Here is a 24878-nt window from a genome sequence, read left to right on the forward strand (position 1 = left end):
CCATTTTTATTTTATGCAGAATTTATGAAAGAGTGGTGGAAAAACCATCCATGGATTTGCCTTTAGACACAACATTTTGGCTAGGACAAAGGAATAATGCACATGGTTACTTTAAGGTAGGATTTCAAGGAAGAAATAAAGTTAAATAAGTGTATTATGTAAATTCTTTCTATATGAAGAATGGGCAAGATGATTACTTTTACAAGGAGTGGATTTTCATTCATTTTAGCAATTTACTCTAACACTTTTCCAGAAGGGGAGGACATTTTTTTTTCATTTTTAATTATTTTATTTCACAGGAAATCTTTTTTCCTCATTTATATGTTTAATTTTTGTCATTAATTGGACACTTATGAGATAACCAAGAAAAGAAATTCAAGTTAATATAATTTTCAATATGGCAAAAATGTTATTTGAATATGTTTATCTATTCATAAATAGCCTCATCCTCATCTTCCATATTATCTTTGAGACTTCTTTTCAGGTGTTGTTAATATTTGGACAAGGCTTTTCATCACTTATTCTTTTTTTCTCCTTGAAACTTAAAATGCTGTGGAAAAATAATAATAAATAAATAATATGCTACAGAAACCTAGTATATCCACCAAAACATGAGAGTAGCCATGAATTTTCTAATACCCATTTAAAGGCATGAAGGGTAATTTGAGATCATCTAATCCACCAAAATTTTAAAACCATGAATCGGAGAGATTAAGTGACTTATTTAAATTTACTCTAATACTTTATTGAATGTTTTGTGCCATATTAATAAAACTCCTGGGGAGAGTGAATGTTTTAAAAGGAAAAATAATAACAAATAAAAACTTAGATTCAGACACAAGCATTGGAAAGAAGAATAATTACAACAAATTTCACTTCTGTAATTTAGTCTATAAAATTAATAATTCTGTTATAAAAATGTGTTATCAGGATGACTAGATCTCTTTTGGAACAGACAGTCAGTCAGATAGGTAAATAGATAGAAAGATACCAACATTTCAATGATAAATCCCCTAGACATGGGACAATGTTTACTTTAATATGCTTTGAGGTGTTATTATAATTGACCGTAATTGTCAAAACATCTAAAATGTTTTGACCATGAACTTTACTATATGTCATTAAATTTTGTACATTACTTTTTTGGAAATGATTTAACTTTTACATACTTAGTAGATTTAGTCTACAAGCATAGTTTTCACAAAATAAATACAATTTACTTGTAAAAACTAATCTTGGGGCACCTAGATGGAGCATCCACCCTGGCATCTGGAGAGTTTGAGTTCAAACACAGCTCAGACCTTAATACTTCTTAGTTGTGTGATCCTGGGCAAATCACTTAACCCCAATTGCCTCGCAAAAAAAAACAAAAACAAAAACTAATCTCAAAACGCGACCTTGAAGTTGAAAAGAACTCAACAAAAATGGTAATATCTATTGAAGGGAAGCTGTATGTTTCAAATTTCAACAGTTGACAACCTAAAATGTCCAAATTCTAATAGTATGTATATATATGTACATATAACAAATATGTATATATGTAGAAATATGCTGTTTAAATAGAAATTATAAACATATAATTTCTATATAATAATAATAATAATAATAATAATACTGCATCATGAACCAAGAAATTTGAGGAGGGCTGCATTTGGCAATTGATTTTGATTCTGCTTGTGAATCAAATGAGCTATCAATTAAAAAAAAATATGGAAGTAGTGAGAAATAACCAAATGGATTGTGTCTAATAGGATGACCAATTTTAAACTATTTTTTTACAAATTTTATTTAATTATTTTTGCTGAGGCAATTGGGATTAAGGACTTGCCCAGGGTCACCCAAGTTTCATGCTAAACTTCTTAGTCTCCTAAAGTCTTGTCAGCATATCTCTTTGCAGCTGGTAAATCTCCTGTTCTTTTGGAATCAAGAAATACTTGAAAATAAGAACTAAGACAAAGATCAAAATTTAAAGAAAGGATACCTAAACAATCATAGTATTTGTAACTCAGTTTTTCTTTCTTTTTTTCTAGCACAAATGTAACATTTTATATCTCCCAAGTAACATTTTTTATGTATAAAGAAAAATATAATTATATGTGAAATTTAAAATCTCTATTATTATATAGCTTAACTTTAACATATATAAGGGTATACATATAATATATTCTCTTTGTCGTGCTGATTTTGGTTCTTTTAAAAATTTGTGTCTGCATTAGAGCCTTTAAAATCAAGAAAGCTTTTCAGATTGCTTTTTGATAGATCATTTTCAAGTTTTACTGCAAGGGCCAACTAAAAACAATATGTCCAAATATATACTACTGACAATTGTAACATTACATTTAATTGTAAAACTTAAAAATATTGTCAACAAGAGTACATTCTTGATGGTATTTTTTAATATGTGGCTGAAATGATGTATTCATTTAATATGTGTAGAAATGATGTATTCAGAAAAAAATTACTTCTAAAGTAGTTTTTCTCTGTACTCCATTTATTCTTTAAAGAACCTTGATGTACATAATTTGACAGATTAAAATAAAATATATGTGTATATATATATATATTCATATGTAATTTTTTCATACACAGGGAATAATGCAAGATGTGCAATTACTTGTCATGCCCCAGGGATTTATTACTCAGTGTCCAGATCTTAATCGCAGTAAGTCTGTTAATTCTTGAACTGTGTAATGAAAAGTATGATTCTTATTTAATTTTGTCCTGTAAATCAACTTTAAAATTGTTCCTATATATTAGGGGTCAGCATAGACACCCAGAAAGGATTTCTTGTAAATAGAACTTGATAAATGTAGTGTTTGTAATTCCAGCATGTCCAACTTGTAATGACTTCCATGGGCTTGTGCAGAAAATAATGGAGCTACAAGACATTTTGGCCAAAACATCAGCTAAGGTAATATTTTTTTAAGAAACAAAGATTGGATTTAGAAAACACTTAGGGTTCGCTTGAGTTTCATTTGCAACTTCTGGTATTCCCACAAAGAGCTTTCCAAAATAGAATTCAAGATAACAAATATGAAGATTTTTCTTAAAAAGTTTCTCTGAACAATACTATCTAGAATTTTGTAATTAAAAAGACTCCTCATTAGACCTTCTATCATTTATATTACTCTAAAAACAAATGTTTGCCTTGAAGAGAAATGTTTTAGGTTTTTCAGTAGTTGTCATGATGAGCACTCAACCCATGTTTATGACACAGCTATCCCATGCTGAACAGCGGATGAATAAATTGGATCACTGCTATTGTGAAAAGACTTGCACTATGAAGGGTACTACCTACCAAGAATCCGAATCTTGGATAGATGGCTGTAAGAACTGCACTTGCATGGTATGTCTGAAATTTTAGTGGAATCTAAAGATTTCATATGGCCTCTATCTTTTCTCTTAAAATTTATAAAGTCAATATGATTGTAAAAATTTTAGGATAGATTTCCTTAAGAATGCTATGCTGCCTACAAGTAAATCAAATCTTAATGCATTTTGTATAATTTTTAAAAATCACTTTCTATGTTATCAAAACAACTATAACTTGTAAAATGCTATTAAAATAGAGTTTTGGTGAATATTTGGAGTTGTCATTTTAAATAAATTTGTTAGGTACTCCCCCAAATGATACTGCCCTTATACCTTTCTTGTGAACTGTTTCATACTTTTATTAATCTTCTGTAATTAAATAGGATGTTGAACGTAGTTGTTTAATGACTTCTCTCATAGAAAGAATTACATGTAACTTAGTATTTTATGTGACTTAAAAAACCATTTTTGATGCAAATCATAAAGATACATAAAATCTTTTTATTTGCATATAAATCTTTCTAATATACACATATTTGTATAGAGTATATACTTGTATACAAATATAATTGTGTGTATAATATATGCAAATATATACACATTTATTATTGTTGTTCAGTAATTTCAGTCATGTGCAACTTTTTGTGACCCTAGTTGGGGTTTTCTTGGCAAAGATATTGAGGGTTTGCCATTTTTTTCCAGCTCATTTTACCAGGGGGAAACTGAGGCAAATAGGGTTAAATGACTTGCCCAGGATCACATAGGAAGTGACTGAGAATAGATTTGAAATCAGGTCCTCCTAACTCCAGACCTGGCACTGTAATCATTGCATCACTTAGCCCTACATATGAACATCTGTGTTTTGCATTCTAATACATATATATTTACATGAAATGCATATCTCTACATATATTAGAAACTGGTTAGATGTTTCTTTTTGATGTTCTACTTGTCTCTCATATACATATATTACATATATATCTTTCTCTAAAATATATACATATATGTATGCATATATATGTATATATATGTGTGTATAATTAGAAAGAAATTATATACCTGTGATAATTCAAATTAGGATATTATGTCTCCATGTATATGAAATAAAAAGATAAATATTTCTGTCTGTAAAGTCTATTCAGGAAGGTAATTACCAACATTTTATGTTGTTCGGGATTATTATAATTGAATTATAATTTAACTCAATATGTATTGAATACTTTAATATTTAAGTAGCAGATTAAATATACTTGAAGATAGGGAAACTAGAATTTTTGTCCAACATTATTTGTATTATTTTCTTCTTAGAATGGCACCATCCAATGTGAAGCACTGGCCTGCTCATTTCCTGATTGTCCACCTAAGTCTGCCCTTGCATATGTGGATGGCAAATGCTGTAAGGAATGCAAATGTGAGCATGAACTTTTAGCTAAGTACTTTTTCCGTCTAAAACAAGAGTTTGAAATTAGAAATATTCAAATATCATTATCTAAATCTGGAGAAACTTCACAACTCCCCCAAAGGATGGAAATAAGGATACCACCTTCTCTACTTTGGGCTCTTAACCCTGTTCACTCCAATTTAACATTTTCTGACAAATCAGAAGAAATATGGTTTGGATGAATTGTTTTTCTGAAGATATCTTGCACAGTATTAGAAGTAATTTATCATTTAAATTTCAAAATATTTAAAAGATAGAGCACTTTATTATCCACAATAACGGAGTTAAACCATGGTTTTCATGATTCAAAATGGCAGATAATTCATTGATCTGTGAGTATGAGACAATGAGAAATAAGATATTATTAAATAAATGTTAGAGTGGACCACAGCCATGGCCCTTACCTAGCAAAAAGGACCCGTGAATTTCCTTGCAACTGGACATATAAATTGGGGTATCATTTGCCTAAAAATGGTAATTGAATCCCTTGGAATTAATGAGTTTAACAAGTGATATAACAGAAAGAAAATAGGTCAACAAAAAAGGAAAAGGAATCACATATACAAAAATATTTATGACAACTCATTTTATGTTGGCAAAGAATTTGAAACTGAGGAATGCCTACCACTGGACATTAGTTAAATAAATTATGATATATGATTCTCATGAAATGAAATGTTGTGCTGTTAGAAATGATGAAGGGCCTGGTTTCAGAAAAATCTGAGGATACATATGAATTGATACAAAGTGAAGTGAACTGAACCAGGAGAACATTTATTTGCTCAAAGTTCTTAAAACTATATTGCTTTTACTGTATATACTGGTTTCTTGGTTCTACTCATTTCACTCTTAATTAACCCCAACTGTAGGAGGATCCAAATGGAAGGAGACAATTTGGAATTGAAATTAAAAGTAATTAATTATAGAGAGAAAAAAGAAGAGGGACCAAGACAAAAACTTCAAGCACACCTTTGATTAGTGGATGTGACGTGGATAAAAACTCAGTAAAAGAGACTGAGAAAGAGTGGACAGAGAGATGTAAAAAAAATATGGATAAAATAATGCACCAAAAACCTAGGGAGGAAAGGGTATATAAGAAGAGAAACTACTCAACAATGTCAAATGCTTCAGAAAAATCAAGAACCATAAGGTTTGAGGAAAGGAAAGAATGCACTGAAAACATTAACATTTCAGTTGGTGACTGAGGCAGAAGGTTTAGAAGAGATTCAGAGTTGAATTGGAGGCAATCAGTGTAAATGACTTTCTCATGGAATTTAATTAAGGGGATGAGGGTGAGGAAAGGGAGTGACACTGGTGATTTGAGGACAGACAAAATTTGGCACAGCCTCCAAGGAGAATTGGAAGAATAGTATTACTTTGTTAATTAAAGAGAAATACCATTAAATGCATTTCTATATCTCTCCATTAGCTAAATCTATTCTTTTGTGATTTATTTTACATAGTTCAGGCATTAAATTAAGTGGGATCTCAAAACATGATTCAAAAGTGGTGGAGAAAGTAGATAATCTAGGAATTAGGTCTATTTTTCATTCTTAGATTCCTGTATTTAATCTTTTCTTCTTTTTGTCAATAATTTATCGATATCTTTTGTTTTTAAGACATATTAATTTGTGATTTGAAAACATTCTGGCTATTCACTGAAAGCTTCCTTTTCTCTTCTCTCTGATAACAACTGCAACTATCTCCTCCCTTACTTCAGTCCAGGATGATCCTTTTTGGCAAGTGCAGCCTTTCTATATGTAACCTTTATCTCTTCCCATCTATTTCCTCTAGCAGATTGTTCCCATTATCATTTCTACTTCCATGTTTTTCTAGCTATTGGTTGTTTTCTAGCTGCTTAAAACACATTCATGTTTTTTCCCACCCTTTTTACATAATTACATATATCATCAGATACTTCCATTCCTGCAAGTTATCATAGCATAGCTCTTTTCTCTTTCTCAACCATCAGATTTTTTACAAATGCTCTACATTTAAGGCTTCCACATCTGCTTCTCTCACTATTTTCTACTGCCTACAATCTGACTTCTGACCCCATACTTCAACTGAAATTGCTCTCTCTAAAGTTAGCAATGATCTTTGGATTTTTAAGGCAGTGTTTTTTCTTCATTTCTCATCCTATTTGACCTCTCACCACTGTTCATCACCTTTTCCTGCTGGATATTGTTTTTTCTGGGTTTTTTGGTGATTTTGACTGGTTCTTTTACCTGCATAACTACTTTAGTATCTTTTGCAGGACCTTCATCTATGTCATATACATATAATGTGGTACCCCAAGATTCTGTCCTGTAGCCTTTTTGCTTTTCTCTTTACATTTTCTCTTTCTCGTTTAAAAAATCTCAACAATTTCCAAAGTTTTTCTTTTTTCCTTAACATAAATGCTCATACATGTCTTCTTCAACTTCCCCCTCTCTCTGAGATTCAGTTATTTAAATAATCTATTTTTGGTTCTGTTTATCTTGACATTTCATGTTTTGGGTATTTTGCCTCATTGTCATTATTGCTATATATTATACACAATTGTGTACATGTGTAAATATATGTTATATATACATGTTAAATGCAAACACACATATAGACATATGGGAAGATACAGATATGTGTATATGTGCATATATATATAAAGCATGTAGTGTGCATATGTATGTATATTTGTGTGTATGTGTGTGTATACACACACACTTATATATACACATTGATATGCGTATATGTCTTCCTATTGCACCTAAAATGGAAGCACAGTACTCTTTCATGTATATATTTCCATTGCTAATTAGTATGGAAGGTTTGACATGTTTTATTATCTATCTAGACCACTTCATACCTCCTTAGGCAGTCTGGTAGCTCTCTGTTCTCAGGAGCTAATCATGTCATCACTTAGTGGATACATCCCATAGACTTCATACACTAAAGTTTATGCGCTTTATTAGCCATAGCCACTGTAGTAGCAGAGATTGTAGGCAATGTCACACCAGCTTGTCATCTTTAATGAAATTATCTATTGTTTTCATAATTTTTTCTAATTATCCATTCTTAAGAATTAAATTATTTGGACTCCAATTAAATTTTAATTCTTTTTTTTTCAATTTTTTGGTGGAATATAACTTTAATTCCATTTTGATCAATGAATGTTTTTTTTAATTTATAAAATTAAAAAATTTTCCATAACCAAGTATAACAAAAAGATGATTGCACATAAAACTGCAAATCTATTATATAAAACTTGCTATTCCTTTTAAATATGTAGTAAAGTTGTCATGTAAATTTCCTTTTTTCCTTCTCTTTCACCCTGTCCTAGAGATTGCTACCATTAGACCCAAATATGTATGCATATGAACATAAACAATACATATGTATATACACATATGTATGTAAATATACACACATAATATGTATGTAAAAATCATTCTATACATATTTCTATTTATCAACTCTCTCTGGAGGCAGAGAGCATCTTTCTTTTGTCCTTTATATTGAGAATTTAAAAGCAATAAAATGATGTATTTGCTCAAGTCTTAAAATCAAATTGCTGTTACTGTATATACACTGGTTTCCTGATTCTGCTCATTTCACTCAATTATTTTGTGCAAATCTATCCACATTTTTCTAAAATTATCAAGCTCATCATTTCTAATAACACAGTAGGATTCCATCACAATCATAGACCATACTTATTCAGCCTTCTCTTGATTGACAAATGTCCCTGCAATTTCTAGTTCTTTGCTACCAAAGAGCACTGTTATAAATACTTCTAGAACATATCGATTATTTTCCTTTTTCCCTTGTCATCTTTGGAAATAGATCTAGTAATGGGCATTGCTGGGTCAAAAGGTATAGGCAATTCAATAATTCTTCGGGAACAATTTCAGATTGTTTTCCAAAATGGTTAGATAACTTCACAAATCCAGCAATGATGAATAGTGTTCCAATTTTTTCACATCCTTTTCACCACTTTCCACTTTTACTTTCAATCATTTTAGCCATTCTGATAAGTATAAAACGATATTTCAAGGTTGTTTTAATTTAAATTTCTCTAATCAATAATTATTTAGAATACTTTTTCATATGTGTATAAATTGTTTTGTTTTTAAAAACTATTTATTCATATTTCTTCACTATTTATCAATTGGTGAATGACTTGTGTTCTTAGATTCAACAAAACTCTTTATAGATTTGAGATATGAGACTTTTATCTGAGAAGTTGTCTATAATTCCCCCCCAAAACTTTTCTGCTTTCCTCTTGATCTTGACATTTGTTTTATTTACATAAAAACCTTCTTAATTTAATGTAATAGAAATTATTCACCTTATACCTTACTCTGCTCTTTATCACTTGTCTATGCATAACTTGTTCTCTTTTCCATAAGTATGATAAGTAATATGGTCCATGTTATGCCAATTTTCTTGTAATATCTCTATTTATATCTAGATCATATTTCCATTTTAATCTTATCTTGGCAAATGATATAAGATACTGGTCTATGCCCTATTTCTGCCAGATTTCTTTCCAGTTTTTTCTACAATTTTTGGTGAAATAATGAATTCTTATGCAAAAATCTTAATTTCTGCTTCTCACTTTAATTCCATTTTGATCAGCAAATAATTTGATTTTATGCATTTGTTTATGAATTTTTATGCCTTAAAATATGATTAACTTATGTAAAGTTGTTTTGCACTGGTGAGAAAAATGTGCAATGTTTTCTCTTCTCATTCAACAATCATAAGACATCTGTCCTGTCTACCTCCATTAAAAATCTTCTTTAAGTGCCTAACTCTTTCTTGTTTAGTTGGTTGTTTAGTTGTTATTGTTTTGTTTTGATTTGGTTTGGTATTGGTTTTGGTTAGATTTATCTAGGTCTAAAAGGAGTACATTGAAGATTTCAATTATTATAGTTTACTGTCTAGTTGTGCCTGTACTTGGCTTTTTCTTTAAGTATTTAAAAATTTTGAGGTGAATATATATTAAGCATAGAAATTAATTTTTTGTCCATAATAACTTGTTATAATGGAGTTTTCCTATTTATCTGTGTAATACTGTGTATCTTGCTGTTGCCTTCTTTGAGCTAAGAATTACATTAGTTAATACTCTCAAACAATGTGTGAGTCTAAACTCCTTACTTGAAACTTCACCTTCAACTACTTTGGGGATAAGATTAACTGAAGGTCAAGCTTTTGTTTTGTAAGCACTACCTTCAGGTAGGTAAGCATTACCTAGGCCATGTGGTCATCTTCTCACTAAACTGAAGCAGCAATAGGATTCAGCATCCCTGTCTGAGTAATATTTTTTAAGGTCTGTTCCACTCATGATCCAAAGGAGGAAGAGGATAGAAAAAGTGCCTTAAAAATTGTCTGCTTCACCTAACCCTAGCCTGTTTACCCTGACATTCAGGGATCCCACTTGATGCTTGAAATACACACACAATGTACAAAAACTTTTGCAAATGCGATTTTACTCACCATTGGTACTTGGTACCCTTAAGGACAACATGAAATTCAGTAGACCTGAAAGGTGAACAGCTGCTGTTGTGAGAGAACTTGCAAGTATTACATTCAAATAGCAGCCCTGAGTGAAACAAGGCAGGCAAATAAGATTAGCTTTTCAAAGTCAGAGCTAGATACATGTTTTTTGGAATGGCCACAGGGATTAAGGAATGCTTTAAAACTGGCATAGGTTTTATAATCAAAACTAATATAATTGACAAGTTTTTGTACTTCTCAAAAGGAGTGGACAACAGACACATGACAACGTGACTGTCTCTTTTAGGACAGTTCTACAAGTCCCTGGGAGGTCCCATGCCCCCATCATCAAAGCACTGTTCCCAACATGATTATTTCTAATGGGGTCAAAGAAAAATTTAATGAAAAGTTGGAGACCCTCATCATCAATATGCCAAAAGAAGACAAGCTCATAAATTTTGAGTGACTTTAGTGCAAGAACAGACACAAATTACCAGAAATAGCAAGGAAGAATGGATTCCACATTAGCTATAGCAATAGTTAATTAGTACTTTGCATCTTCTCATTACCCATACTGCCTTTCATTTACCTAAATGCAATAAAACTTCATGAATGCATCCTTGAAGCAAACATTGCCATTTAATAAACTAAAATAAGAAGAAGAGAAAGATAGGGTGTGAGAGAGATAAAGGTACAGAGTTCTAGACTAATCATAGACTTATCCTTTCCAAGTTAAACATTCATATTCAACAAAAGTTGCAGCCCCAAGATGCAGATTAGAGCCTTTTGTTGAACACAGACAGTTCATTGCTAACTTGGAGAAAAAGCTGAGACAATGCATCAAAAAGTGTGGGCATATTTCTGACACTTGGTGTATAGCATCTCATTTTGTCATCTTGGTCAGAATATTTGCAAACATCAACATTACTTTGAAGAAAATTATGAGGAAATTCAGAAATTGCTACACAAAAAAATGTAAAAAAAAAAAATTCCACAGACTTTACCAACCGGATAGTTCATCCATCTCTAAGAAGACAGCATTTAATTCCACCAAAAATAAAATGTAATTGCCTGTTAGAGATATGCAGGATTCCTGACTCAGTAAGAAGGGAAATAAAATTAAATTAAATATAAAATAAAAATTATTTTATGATACCTGACAGGGTATTTATGGACCAAAAACCTATGGTACATGTCACCTACTCAGTGCTAATAGAATTACATTGATTAGTAACAAAGATGTGATCCTGGAGAGACAGGTTAAACACTTCCATCGTGTTCTCAACAGACTATCATCAATTCAAGCTTTTGACACTGTCATTTGTCAGTGGAAAATTATGGCAAAATTTGTTTGTCTGGAGAAGTACATCAATATTATACATCAGTTTCATGATGGCATATTTGCCTGGGTTCTGGATAATGGATGATGCTTTCATGCTTTCCAAGTCACCAATAAAGTGAAGCAATGCTTTTTAGCCTATGTTTTCAGCAATGTTGATAAATGCTTTCAATGAGAATGAAAACAGTGTCAAAATCAGCTACCACTTTGATAGTAAATTATTCAATTTGAAAAGGCTACAGTTTAAGATCAAAGTGGACGGAGAGTTAACACACGATTTTTTGTTTGCAGATGATTGTGCATTAAATGCAGCCTCTGAGGCAGAAATGCAAAAGAGTATGGGTCAGTTCTCTGCTGCTTGTGCTAATTTTAGCCCAATAATTAACACCAACAAAACACAGGTTCTCTACCAACCAGAACCATTTGTTACAAAATGAAGAAATTCCCGATGCTGTGGATAAGCTCACTTGCTTTGTCGGTATACGTTCCAGGGATGTTCATATAGATGGTGAGGTTGACATGTATCGCCAGAGCTAGTTTAATGTTTGGAAAGTATGGAAGAGAAAAGGTACTAGACTGCCTATCACATTAAAGATCTCCAGAGCCATTGTTCTCACTTCATTGCCTGCGAAACCTGGACTGTATACCAGTGATATGCCAGGAAACCAAATCACTTCCATTTGACTTGTCTTAGGAGGATTCTGAAGATCATCTGGAAAAATAAGGTACCAGATACTAAGGTCCTATCTCAAGCTGATGGCAAGCTTGCAAATTCTGCTGTAGAAAGCACAACTCTGATAAGATAGCCTCACTGTTCAAATGCTAATTATACATTTGCCAAAAATGTATTTTATTTTCTCCATTTTATGGACAACTCACACAAGGCTAGAATTCATAAGGAGACCTCCTTGAAATTTGATACAAAGATTCCCCTCCATCCCCCATTTAACCACTTCCTTCTTATTTATATGAATTACTGTTGCTTGTACAAAAACTTTTCAGTTTCAAGTCTCTCTTCTGCTGTAAACATATTCTTATGTGCCTTCCGTTACTTTACGTTAATCTTTTATTAAGGTGGTCCTTTTAGCACTGATTCTTTTTCTTTCCCCTCTAATTCTCTCTTCTTATTGGATATTCTATCTTCTCCTCAACTAGTACCTTTTCTTAGTTTTTATATTTGATTTTTGGTGACCCTTTTCCAAAAACATTTTTTCTTGTTTTCTTCATTATCCATTTTCTATTTCTGCTTAACTCTAATGCCTAGTTTCCTGATTAATGACTCCTATAATTATTTGGTTTCTCTCTTTTTGCTATATTTTTCTTGCAAACAAGTTACTAGGACAATGCTCTCCATTCTTTACTCTCCTCTGAAGGTGCTTTCTGTCCTTGCCATTTGCTCCACTGTGTTCACTTTTCCTTTGTGCCACACTTCCAGCATAGTGCCAATTATTACACGTGCCAGTGAGGACACTGCTCCATAAGAGGGTCCATTCTTCTCACATTTTTGATTATGCAGCCCACCATTAATCTGCACCCTCTCCAGCTGACTATTTTTCTACAGTTACCCTGTGTTTATGCTCTCCTACTTCTCCAGGTTTCAGGGATTTCAATACTTACCTTTTCCCTCACCTCATAGAAGAAATAGATTTTTAAAACACCATACTCCCCTAAGTCTTAGTTAGTGTAATGTTTAAATCTTTCCTGACCATCTATCTTTCTTCACTTATAGGAGCGTTCATCAGTGGAACCTCCTCCACCTCCATAGTAATGTCTCCTTCCTTTACTTTCCCTTTTATTCTCTCTCCTTTCTCATCCATTTCCTGTAGATTCTTCTTTTGAGACCCCAAAAGTCACCTTTCTCTCATTATTGACCTTCGATTTAACCCTGACACATGATTTTCTTTTTCATCTCCCTGCTTACCTCTCTTTCCTTTCATGAACCTTCCCATGGCGTGGTATAATTCCACAACTGAAGTATTCATCTGTAGGGAGCTTGTTGCTAAACTCTATCCATAATATTCCCTTTCCACATTTTCACTGTTACCTTTACCAAATTTCTGCCTTGCACACATTTAGAAAGAAATCTCTTGCTTGTCTCTCTTGTCACTTTGTTGCTATTATTTCCTTGCCTGATACATTCGTTTACTCCTTCTGTATTTCTGGTGTTTGGGATGTTCAAGAGAAATAATCTTTTCAGTTTTAGTTTTCTTTCTAAAAAGATTTCAAATTCTTCTTTATTGCTGAATGTCCATCTTTTATCCAGTATGGTTAAGTTCAGATTTACAGGGTAGGACAATCTGAGCTCCAGTGCTCCTCAGAACATATTATTCCATTTTCCCTCCTTTTTCTAGTGGGTATGGAATAGTACTGCATTCCTTTCTTTTGTTTTTAAAGATCTATCTCCTGAGGGCTGTTGAAATTGAAACAAAAGTAAATTGAGGGGGAAAAAAAGTTCCAAGTGTGTTGGTTTATTGGTATGGCTAGTAGGAACCTTTAGCTCTTCAGAAAGCTGAAAGACACTGAATGAGACCTAATAGGTGAATTTTTTTCCCCTGAGGCAATTAGGGTTAAATGACTTGCCCAGGATCAGATAGCTAGGAAATGTTAAGTAGCTGAAGAAAGATTTGAACTTAGATCCTCCTGACTTCAAGGCTGGTGCTCTAACCATTATGACACCTAGCTGACCCTAATAGATGATTTTATAAATAAAAAGAACAGCATGCAAAAACTAGAAAGCAGAATCATAGATGGAATGCAGGATTACCAACAACCTCTTATTCTTACTTGTAACTATGGAAAGCTCATTGGTGATACCTACCACATGGATGGTTAATATCCCTATGACAAAAGGCCAGACTTTCTTGAAGGATAGCCACTGTTGCAGAGATAACAGATCAGACTCCTTGGCATCCACCTGCATCCTTCAAGGGAAGCATTTCTCTGACACAAGAACAGGATAGTGATTAGCAGGAAAACTGAACTTTTAAATAACTCAGAGACAATAAGCAATTGATAAGAAATCTAAATTCCTAAACTTAAATCAGAGACAAATGAAATGTAACTTAGATACACAAAATGTCAGTATTGATACAAAATCAAATTAATTAGAGAATAGAATCAATGTGACTTTTTCAATTTTCAGGGCTTTCAGAACTTGTTGCTTCAGATTTGAATTGTTAAATTTAACTGTTATGTATCTTAGAATCTGCCCTCTTTTTTGTTTATTTTTTTTTTCTGGAGGCAATCCTTTCAATTAGAATTCTAGGCAGTTGTCTTCTATTATTCTCTTCTTTACAATGTTAAGATTTTTTGTTATGTCATTTTCTTCTAGGAGACCCATGTTTTCCTCTGTGCATACTGTCATTAATTTCATAGTTTTGTTTGCATAGTGAGCATATTTTCTCTTAATGTTTTTCCTATTTTTTTGTTTTTCTATGTTTTTCTTCACATCTTAGAATTTGTATTCCTGATCTATTATCTTCTTTTTTGTTTCTTTAATGAGGCATGCCATTATAGATTTAAATTTTTCTATTTTATTTATTATTTTTGCTGTGTAGGCTATTAAATTCTGTTCTTATAATTCTCATTTCTTTTTTAAATCACTCAGCTATAGAATCTTGCGATTTCATCTGTATTCTATAAGATTCTCATTTCATCAAGTGCTATGTCACCCTCCCCCTTTTTGGGGCAGTGTTCATTCATAGATTGCCTGAACTAATTTACTAATACTGGAGGCTATATTTCCTTCTATTATTGATTTTCTTGTTGATTTATCTGTTTACATTCAATGTCTTTGAGTTTTCTTCTTAAAATCTTTATTTTCAGTCTTTTTTTTTTTTACTTTTCTTTTTTTTTATTCCTTACTTCCCAACTCCCTCCCTTCTCATTATAATTTCCTTTGGGACTGGATCTCAAAGGGTCTCAGTCTCTCCCCGAATAGGGCAATTCATAGGTCACCAGCCATAGTCACTGGAAAGAAGAAGGGGGAACAGGTGTAGTAGCGGGAGGAGATTGTTGTAAGCCCGTGTCATGTCTTTGGGTCTCCTACTGAGATCTCACTGCAAGTGGATAGTGTGAGAAGTGGTAGAGGAGTACTGAGTGATTTCAGAATCAGTAAGCATTGGCCCTTAGGTTTGAAAGGAATTTTTTTGTTTCTGTTGGATTCTAAGTATCCTAGATCAAAGCTTCTTAAACTGTAGGTTGTGACCCTATATGGGATTTTATAACTCAATGTAGAATCTCAAAATTATGATTTATTTCCAGTATATCTTTGATTTGTACACCTATTTTATATGCCTATATGCTCAAAATCATGTAAAAATTTCTTGGGTGAAAAGGGGTTATGAGTGGGAAAAATATAATAAGAAATCCTGTCCTAGATCATGAAAACAGCTGAAATTATTTTATCTTTGAAAAATGATTTCTGTTTTGGGGAGGTTTGCTAAATTGTGGGTATCATAGAAAATGTAGTCTGCCATTTTATACTTCACATGATCTTTACTATGGTCTTGATCCTTCTTTACTTTGCTAGGAAGCTTCTTCTAGCACCCACTGAGCTACTTGCTTTGTGTGAACAATGTAGAGGCTTACTCCCTAATCTATTGATATGACTCTTCATTTCCACCAAAGGGGCCTTTTCTGCAGTGCTCTTTCTAGCCAATCTATTATCCAGCCCTCCCTGTTTGCAGCACCATTTCTCCAACTCAATCATAATATGAGTCACAAAGCCTTCTCCTCCCATTTAAAAACTGCCAGATGTTGGGAATGGATGTGACTCATGCAGGTATCTTTCTAGTTGAATTTGTGTTTGAATAAGTGAAGCACTTGTACTTCATTAAATAGTTATGAATTTATTTATTTAGCTCTTCAGCAAAGTTACAATAACACTTAACTTAACCCCTCTTTGTTTTCATTTGGAAACATGTTTGGTCAGCAAGGCAGAAAATGATAACTCCCATGGTCTTGGAACATCTACCAAGTCTGAAAAGCCTGATCCCTACATAGCTAAACCTTTTTATGCCATTAGATGATGAGAAAACCATGTTATATGACTAGAGTTTACCAAGAACCTATGTCCAGGAAGATGTCTCTTGACCTTTGTTTGTTCTTTCTGCCGGGGCTTTTTTTTTCACTTCATAGTAACACTTTATTGTAGTATTCCTAAATTGACCTCTTTGAAACTCCTATCACATCCAGTACTCTAGGCCTAAGAAGAACTAGTCTAACCCCTCATCTATATGAAAATCCTGCAATTGCTTCAAAAACCTTTAGCATCTTCTCCCTGATTTCTCTTCTATGAGTTAAAAAATCCAATTATTTCAACCAATTCTCAACATAATATAAATTCAAGGTCTCTCATCATCCTGGTTCCTTTTCTCTGGTTACTCTCTTGCTTAAATGGTGTGCTAGGAAATGAATACAGCAGATGATTATTGATGACAGAATACAGTGGAACTATTATCCCTTTATTCCTGGAAGCTATGCTTATTAATATAGACCAAGATTTCATTAAATATTTTTGGCTGCCACATCACTCTGCTGACTGAGTTTGAAGTCTATTTTCATTTTATTAGATTCTCATTTTATCAACCCAGTGCTCTAGCCTGAGATCTTTTTTGGATCCTTTTATGGAGTATGTATCCTATCAATGTTACCTGCAAATATGATATCCTCAGGTATGGCTGTTAGAATGATAAATAACTCAAAAGCAGAGGCACTTTGCTCAGAAAAATCAACTCACATAGTGCTTCTTGGGTGAATAACTTTTCCTTCTTATGGCTACCTATCAACTGACATATGAGTGCCTCATTTCATTCCAATATCAAATCTATATTATAAGAAGAAATGACAAGAGGTGGACCTATCTTAATACATCATGACTTTGAAAAGCTTTCTTTCCCAAGCTGTTTTATGGAACAGTCAAATTTCCATCCTGTGATGTCGTTGGTCCTTTTTGATCATCAAAATAAGGTCTCCTATCTTTCCCCCAAGTTTTCAATTTTTCACCTTCACCATCCACTCCTTTCTAGGCTTTTCTTATTCTGACACTATAGAGAATACTCTCCCCTGTTTGTTAAACTTTATTTGACTCTGGAACATCACACACTCCTCCCTACTGCCTACTCTTCTCACTCTCCTCACCCGCCCTAGAACTATAATGTAGTCCTCCATCTACATTTTTAGACAGGATGTCTTCATATTCTGTCTTTAATGCCTCTTGTCTGCCTGATTTATGTATAGTTTAGTTTTGTTTATAATGCATTTCCCCCAAAATTTGTTTGTTTCTCCTCTAATTTTTAATATCTATTTGTGCTTATTTTTTGCTTGTTTACTTTTGGCTTTCTAATTTTAAAAATGATTTTTAGTTCATTATTTTTTCTTTTTATATTTAGTTAATGTATGATTGATTGTAAGGATAAGAATTTTTCCAAGAAGTGTTTTAACTCCAAGTGAAGTCACAATAAATCTATGTAGTATAATTTTGACTGATCTCTCAATGGTCAAAATAAAAAAAATTAGAAACAGAATTGTAACAGTTAAAATTCCAAACAGTTCCTTTAACATACAAATAAAGGATTCCCCTGAAATTGAGGAATCCTCTAGGACAACTGGGTAATCTATGATCATTAGCAATAATCTAAAAGGTATAGTTCTAAGAGCATAATTGTTTCTTCTTTTTATGTCAAAAAAGGTTTATTCTCAAATCTCTTGAGAATGGTACACCTCAGAACCTGACTCTTCATCTTTAGAATCATCATCAAAAGCAACATCAGAAACATGGAGGCCAGTTCAGGCTTTCTTCCTATATAGGGATACTTCAAATTGTGTCCAGATTGTTCCCTTTAGGCTGGCTATCCCCAGCTCTGACTTATGTTTATTCTAAATCCCGCCCCAATTATTACACCCACCCCCTCCATTTTAGTTTTTCATATATTTTGGTCGGTTTGCAAGTGATACTTGTTTAACCTTCAAGTTCTTTTGAAGTAATTATTCAAATTCTTGCCTTTATATGCAGTCTGATAATTTTCCTTTTAAGGAAATAAGTATTTCTGGCAATTATTATTTTTCTGTTGTGAAAATTTCTTAGTATTCTTTTCCTTCCTGCTTCTCAGAGTGCCATTCTATAATTTTAATGAAAGAAAAGAAAAAGTTAAAGAGAAACAAAACAGCAAAACTATATATATATATATATATATATTTAAGCCCGAAAATGTATGTGATATTCCACACCTATGAATCTTCCACTTTTGTAAAGGAGTGGGGTAAAAGTATAATCTTATATTTCTTCTTTCGTGTCATACATATTATTTTAATTCAACAACATTCATTTCATTTTTGGGTAGTTATTCTTTCCATTGAAATTTCTGTATATTGTTTTTTTTATTCTGTTTCCTTCACTATACATCAATTCATGTATTTCAGTTCTTCTCTGTGTTCATCATATCTGACATTTCTTTTAGCACAATATTATTCCATTATACTCATATATCACAGTTTAATGATTCCTTGATTATTTGCTATGGCAAAAAAAAGTGCTACTACAAATATTTTGCTATATTTATGGACTCTTCTAGCAATGACTTCCTTGAGATATCTTCTAGTAGTGGACTCTTTGAATAAAAGTGACATTTTAGTCACTTGCATAATTAAAAATTACTTTCCAGAGTGGTTTTATGATTCATGGCTATCTAAGCCTTATGCTACTGCATATATTTTCCCACAACCCTTCTAACATTGAATGTTCTCATCTTTTCTTATCTTTGCCAACTTTCTGGGTATGAGGTAAAATCTTAAAATTATTTTGATTTACATTTATCTTATTAGCAATTTTGAGCATTTTTACCTGTGGTTAATATTCTAATTATATTTTTTACAATTATTTATTCATATCCTTTGACCACATATATTTGGTAATAGTTTTTTGTTAACTCTATCTGTATAACTCTATGTGTATAAGTATAATTTATTTGTCTATATGTATATAAATCCGTTGTTTATATGCCTTTATTTTATATCTATATGTTTCTGTTTAAATATATTTACAGAAATATATTTTATATATTTGGAACAATATATTTTTATTTAAATTTTATATAAATTTTATGAATATAGTGAAATAAAATTATATTCATTAAACTATATTTGCATACTTTTATAAATATAGATATATGGTATATGTTTTATATTGTCTATATAGCTCTATATAGTCATAATTTAATCTACTTTCACATACTTATTATTTCTATGGTTTGCTCTTTGATCCACTCATTATTTAGGATTTTAATGTTAAATCTCTATCTGAGCTGGGGTCTTATTTGTGTTCCTTGATTGATTACAATTTTATTATGTTTGTAAAGAGTTTACTATTTCTGCGTTTTAAAAATTTATTTGTGATCTCTTATCCTACCATATGGTCAATTTTTAAAAAAGTTTCACATGGTAAGAGAAACTCAATCTTTAGCAGTTCCACTTAGGAGACATCTTCAGTCTTTTATTCTTATTTATCCAGTAACTTATTTAATGATATATTTTAATTTTTCCTCAGTTTCTTCATTTGTAAAAGGGTGATAATAAAGCACCTATATCAAAGGGTAGTTGTTAGAATCAAATAAGATAATATTTGAAAAGCATAGCACAGTATCTGAAAAATAAGAGGTGTTTAATAATATAACTTTGTGGTCCAAGCTAAATCAGATAACCTCTATCTGCCTCAGATTCTTTAACAAGACAGAGATAATAGTAGTACTTGATCTCCAGTCTTATTATGAGGATAAAAGAAGGAAACTTTACCATCCATCTCTTGGTGTTAGACAAATCTAATTTTAAAAAGACAGAATACGTCTGCATAAAGAGAACAGAAAAGGGTCTCAGAAGGAGCCTTGGGGTACATACACAGTTACATGGCATGATCAGCCAGCAAAAGAGACTCTTTTTATCAAAGAGATCAAAGGAGAACCAAAAGATAGAAGAGCTTAACTTAAAGGAAAGCGTGGTTTGCAGTATAAAATGTTGCAGAGAAGCTGAGGAGGTTCAAAGTTGATAAAAGACAATCAGATTTGGCATTTAGACACCAAATTATTGGAAATTTTGGAGCAAAATGTTTATAACAGGTGATGATATCAGAAGCCAGATTACAAAGTGTTGATAGTGAAAGAAGTGAAGTCAATGATTGTAGACAACTTTGTTTTTTCTAGGACTTAGATTATGAAAAGGAGCCGAGATACAGTATGATAATTTAAAAGGGCAAGTTAGCAGTTGCCAGTGAGATCTCACAGCCCCTGAGTGACCAGGAATGCATTAGAGCAGTAGAGTAGTAGCCTTTTATACAATTGATAAATGTGTAGGTGGGCTTATATTTAGATTCATTTATAGGATTTCTAAGACTCATGACAACAGTTATTTAACATTCTCTGGAAAAATCTATGTTAAATCTGTAACTTATAACTGACCAGGCAAAATGTCTTATGACTCCGCCCTTCCATCTGGGGCAAAAGTCCAAGCTGTAGACCAGAAAAATAAGGAAGTAAATTTTTATAAAGAAGAGAAACCATCTTATAAACTGTAATATTAAATAGACAAATGTCTTTTACATCAAACTAAATTCATAAGTACTGATTAAAGTGACTAAAACTAAATGACACTTCAATTATTCATCTATCAATAATTAATAAATAATGTGACAATTTCACATAAATAAAAGACCTATTACTTTATTGGAGACTAAAGTAAGGAGAAACTATGGGGAATGATATCATGAAGCTTTAAATTGTAAAAAGAAAATAAAGAGTGAAGAGGGTATTCAAAAAAATGGTTTTTATTTTCTCGGTGAAGTATGAAATAAGGTCTTCAGCTAATTAGGGAAAAGATAGGAATGGTGGGGGTGTAGAAGAAAAGACTATTTTGATGAGCCTCTATGGGTATAAAAGCATAGAATCAATTAAAGAGAAATAAAAAGATTATTTTGCTAATCAGGGCCCATTTGACTAAATAAGCAAATGAAAGAAATGAAGAGAGATCTATAGAATGGTAGGAGGTTATTGTCTGATAAAGAGATATACTCTACAAGTGGAAATACATGTGGATCATAAGGGCATGCCAGTCCTCTGCATAGGTAAAGTGGATAAGAGTGGGTCATGAGAAATTAAGAAAATGAGGAACTGAGGAGTTAGGATATTTGAATTTTTAATTTCCTATATATAAAGACAGGAGTTTACATTGAGAGGAAGACTGAGCTAGTATTATATTCCTTGAGAGAAAGAGAATATCTTGAGGCAGCTGATATAGAATTACAAAGAATGTACACAATGCAAGTAAAGGAACATAGTTTATTACTAGGGCAATGGGAATGAAGGAGGGAGGGTTGAGGAGGAGGGGGTATTTGAATCAGAAATTAAATGAGACACTGGAGACATGGGAGAGGAGAGAGAGAAGCCATTTTAGAAAATCTTAAGATTTAAATATGTTTGGGAGATGGGAAATAATTCCATTTGATTGAAGTGTATAATATATGAGGGGAATATTGTGAGAATACTCCAATACTGCAGAATTATTAAAAGCCCTAAATGCTAGATTAAGTTTTGAGAGCACAGAAACCTTTCTCCTCCCCGTGTAGTGTTTTTAAATGAATAATAAGATCTGTTTTCTCCAAAATAAATTGGAGTTTGGATTCACCTGAATTTCAATACAGAAGGTCACATTATCAGTGATTGAATGAATCAATCAATTATCTCTTACCCAATTAATTTAGCTTACAAGATGTTCTAAGCCCAGATATCTTTATCAGGTGAGGATATCTCTTTGAGTTACAAAATTACTTCTAACAAGTAATTGAATCCTAAAATGAATATACTGGTAAATTATTTCAATTCCCCACCCTGGCTATAGTCATTTTGGATTTTTTTTTTTTTTACTTCTCCACAATGCTCCATTCCTGTTGCTCTGCCCCTTCTCTTCTCATTCCCCATTTTTCAGCTTTTTTGTGTGTGTTTTCTTGTCATAAGACTCTTAAAGACTAATACTTTCTTTTTTGAATTTATATAGAAGACACTTAATAAATGTTTATCAACTATTGACTGTTGACTGATCAAATATATAGACTAAAAGTGAAAAAGTCCTTAATTGATTTGGAAAGGTTGAATGATGTTAAAAGAAATTGTTGGGATAAAAATTCAGAATCCTCTATTCTGATAACTTGCTCAGTTTAGTGGCAGAATAATGTTAGCAAAGCCCCTGAAAGGGAATTATTAATGGGAAAGTGGGGAAGATGAATAACAAAACCTCTGCCTCCTCTCCTCCCACTTAATTAGAAGATGACCTTGTGAAATTTCAAAAAGTCAGACGATTTGAACCACCAATGCCTGGAGATAAACTAGACCACTAAAAAAAGATAGTTTCAAAACTTTACAAGGAGCCCAAATAAAATAATATCAAAATTAATTTCATGAGTTTTCTATAAAGGGAGAAAAGACTTTTCATCAATTAGGAGATAAGAATTTGCCTCATTGTCACATGAGTTCTCTAAACAGGAGCCCAGTGTACCTCTGGTTTGGAAAGAGCTGGTAGTTCCAGCAACTGCTTTTAATATATCATCTTATAAATATCCATCCCTAAAAGCGTACTGGGACTAATTGGCTAATGGCCAGCTGGGAGCACATTGTTGGGGCCATTTGAGTAGAATTAATTATCCTGCTTCTCTTAAAACCTGAAGGAAGAAAGTGGTCAGTCACCTAAAATCTAGTCTGAAAGTGTTAGTGTTTGTAGGAGCCAATACTACATTAAAAAAAAAATAAATCTGGAAGAACAATTGTGTGACTAAAGGTGATATAATTGTTTTAAAAGTCAATTATGACAAAGTTAACTACAATAATACTTGTTAAGTATTATCATATGCAGAACACTACTAAATGTTGGAGGAAATGAAGTTTAAATATGATTTAATCCTTTTGTATGTAGTTCACAGTTATTGTTCATATGAGAAATAAAAAGAAGCTTGGACTAGTACAGTGAAGCTCAGAATTGAAATAGACAGATGGAAAACAATGTGCATGAACAACTGACAAGATTTAGTCACTGGGGAATCGGGGAAGGAAGAGAAAAAGAAATATTGATGGCTATAAATGTAAACCTACAGGAGATTGTGGAAATTCTTCATTTAATAATAACCTCATTTTACAGTTAATGAAACTATAGAAATAAAGTCACTTACCCAAGATTTGATAGGTAATAAGTAACAGAGTAAGGATTTGAATGCAGAAGTCATGACTTCAAGTTTAGTAGTCTAAATTCTTGTGTCTGAGGACTAGTTGGAATATATTATAATAAAGAGAAATCCTTGAAAAATGGTAAATAAATTACAAAACATCATTGTAAGTTTACCTTGTTAACTTTAAACACTTTTAATCATTGAAGTTTTTGTTTGTTTTTAATCCCAAAGCCATATGCCACTTTCAAGGAAGAACCTATTTTGAAGGAGAGAAAAAAACAGTATATTCCTCTTCTGGAGTTTGTGTTCTCTATGAATGCAAGGTAAGGACACACCTGAATAATTTAAATTTTCTCAATAATTTATATAAAATAATTGTTCATAAAAGATTTATTGCAGACAAAGTAAAATTAATAGATTAAAAGCTAGATGTTAATTATGCATCATATATTATTTATCTAAATTATTAAATTCTATTGCCCCATTAATATTATTATGCATCACACTGAATTTAAGCAAAATATGATTTTGTAGTTGAAATCTAAAACCAATTCATTTATGTTGTTGCTATGAAAATAAACAGTAAGATTTTGTCTTACTGTGGTGAATTGATTATTAACATTGATGGATGTTTAACCCCTGATTTTTTTTTTAACATAAGCAATGAAATAATGGGTAAAATCAGACAAAATCAACCATTAATTTTTTTTTTCATTAAGCTAATATAAAACTTCCACTATGCTAATACATATTTTTTAGACACTTAGGTCAATGATAAAGTAGTACTCTTTAAAAAAAATCTACATGTAAAAATTACCCAGTTCTTGGAAATCAGCTCCTATATTAATAATGATGTTAAAATTTAAGTTGAATTTCTCATCAATTTAATCATGTGTGTTTTTTAAAAACCCTTTGTAAAGAAAAATATCAAAATAACTTCTTCAAACTAAATTTCTTTTTAACTAGTTCAAAAGTTAAATATATTTACATGAATTTTCATCCCTTTATGAAATTTTTTATCAATTTAAAGCAACAAGTAAATTTTGTGGTTCAAGTTAAATATTATCTTAAATAACTCCACTGAGCTTAGAATTGAGAAGACACTC

General features: G+C 32.0%; 1 protein-coding gene across 2 annotated transcripts in view; it reads left to right on the plus strand.

Moving 5' to 3' along the window:
- NELL2 (neural EGFL like 2) overlaps window positions 1-24878 on the plus strand; it is a 138782-nt gene that overhangs the window by 32625 nt on the left and 81279 nt on the right. For both annotated transcript variants that reach the window (XM_052000392.1, XM_052000394.1), the window contains 6 exons: window positions 20-116; window positions 2590-2662; window positions 2829-2911; window positions 3218-3346; window positions 4621-4723; window positions 24004-24095. In XM_052000392.1, the coding sequence (XP_051856352.1) occupies window positions 20-116; window positions 2590-2662; window positions 2829-2911; window positions 3218-3346; window positions 4621-4723; window positions 24004-24095 (577 nt within the window). The remainder of the gene's footprint in view (window positions 1-19; window positions 117-2589; window positions 2663-2828; window positions 2912-3217; window positions 3347-4620; window positions 4724-24003; window positions 24096-24878) is intronic.

Source organism: Antechinus flavipes, chromosome 5 (assembly GCF_016432865.1).
Source record: "Antechinus flavipes isolate AdamAnt ecotype Samford, QLD, Australia chromosome 5, AdamAnt_v2, whole genome shotgun sequence".
Lineage (NCBI taxonomy): Eukaryota > Metazoa > Chordata > Mammalia > Dasyuromorphia > Dasyuridae > Antechinus > Antechinus flavipes.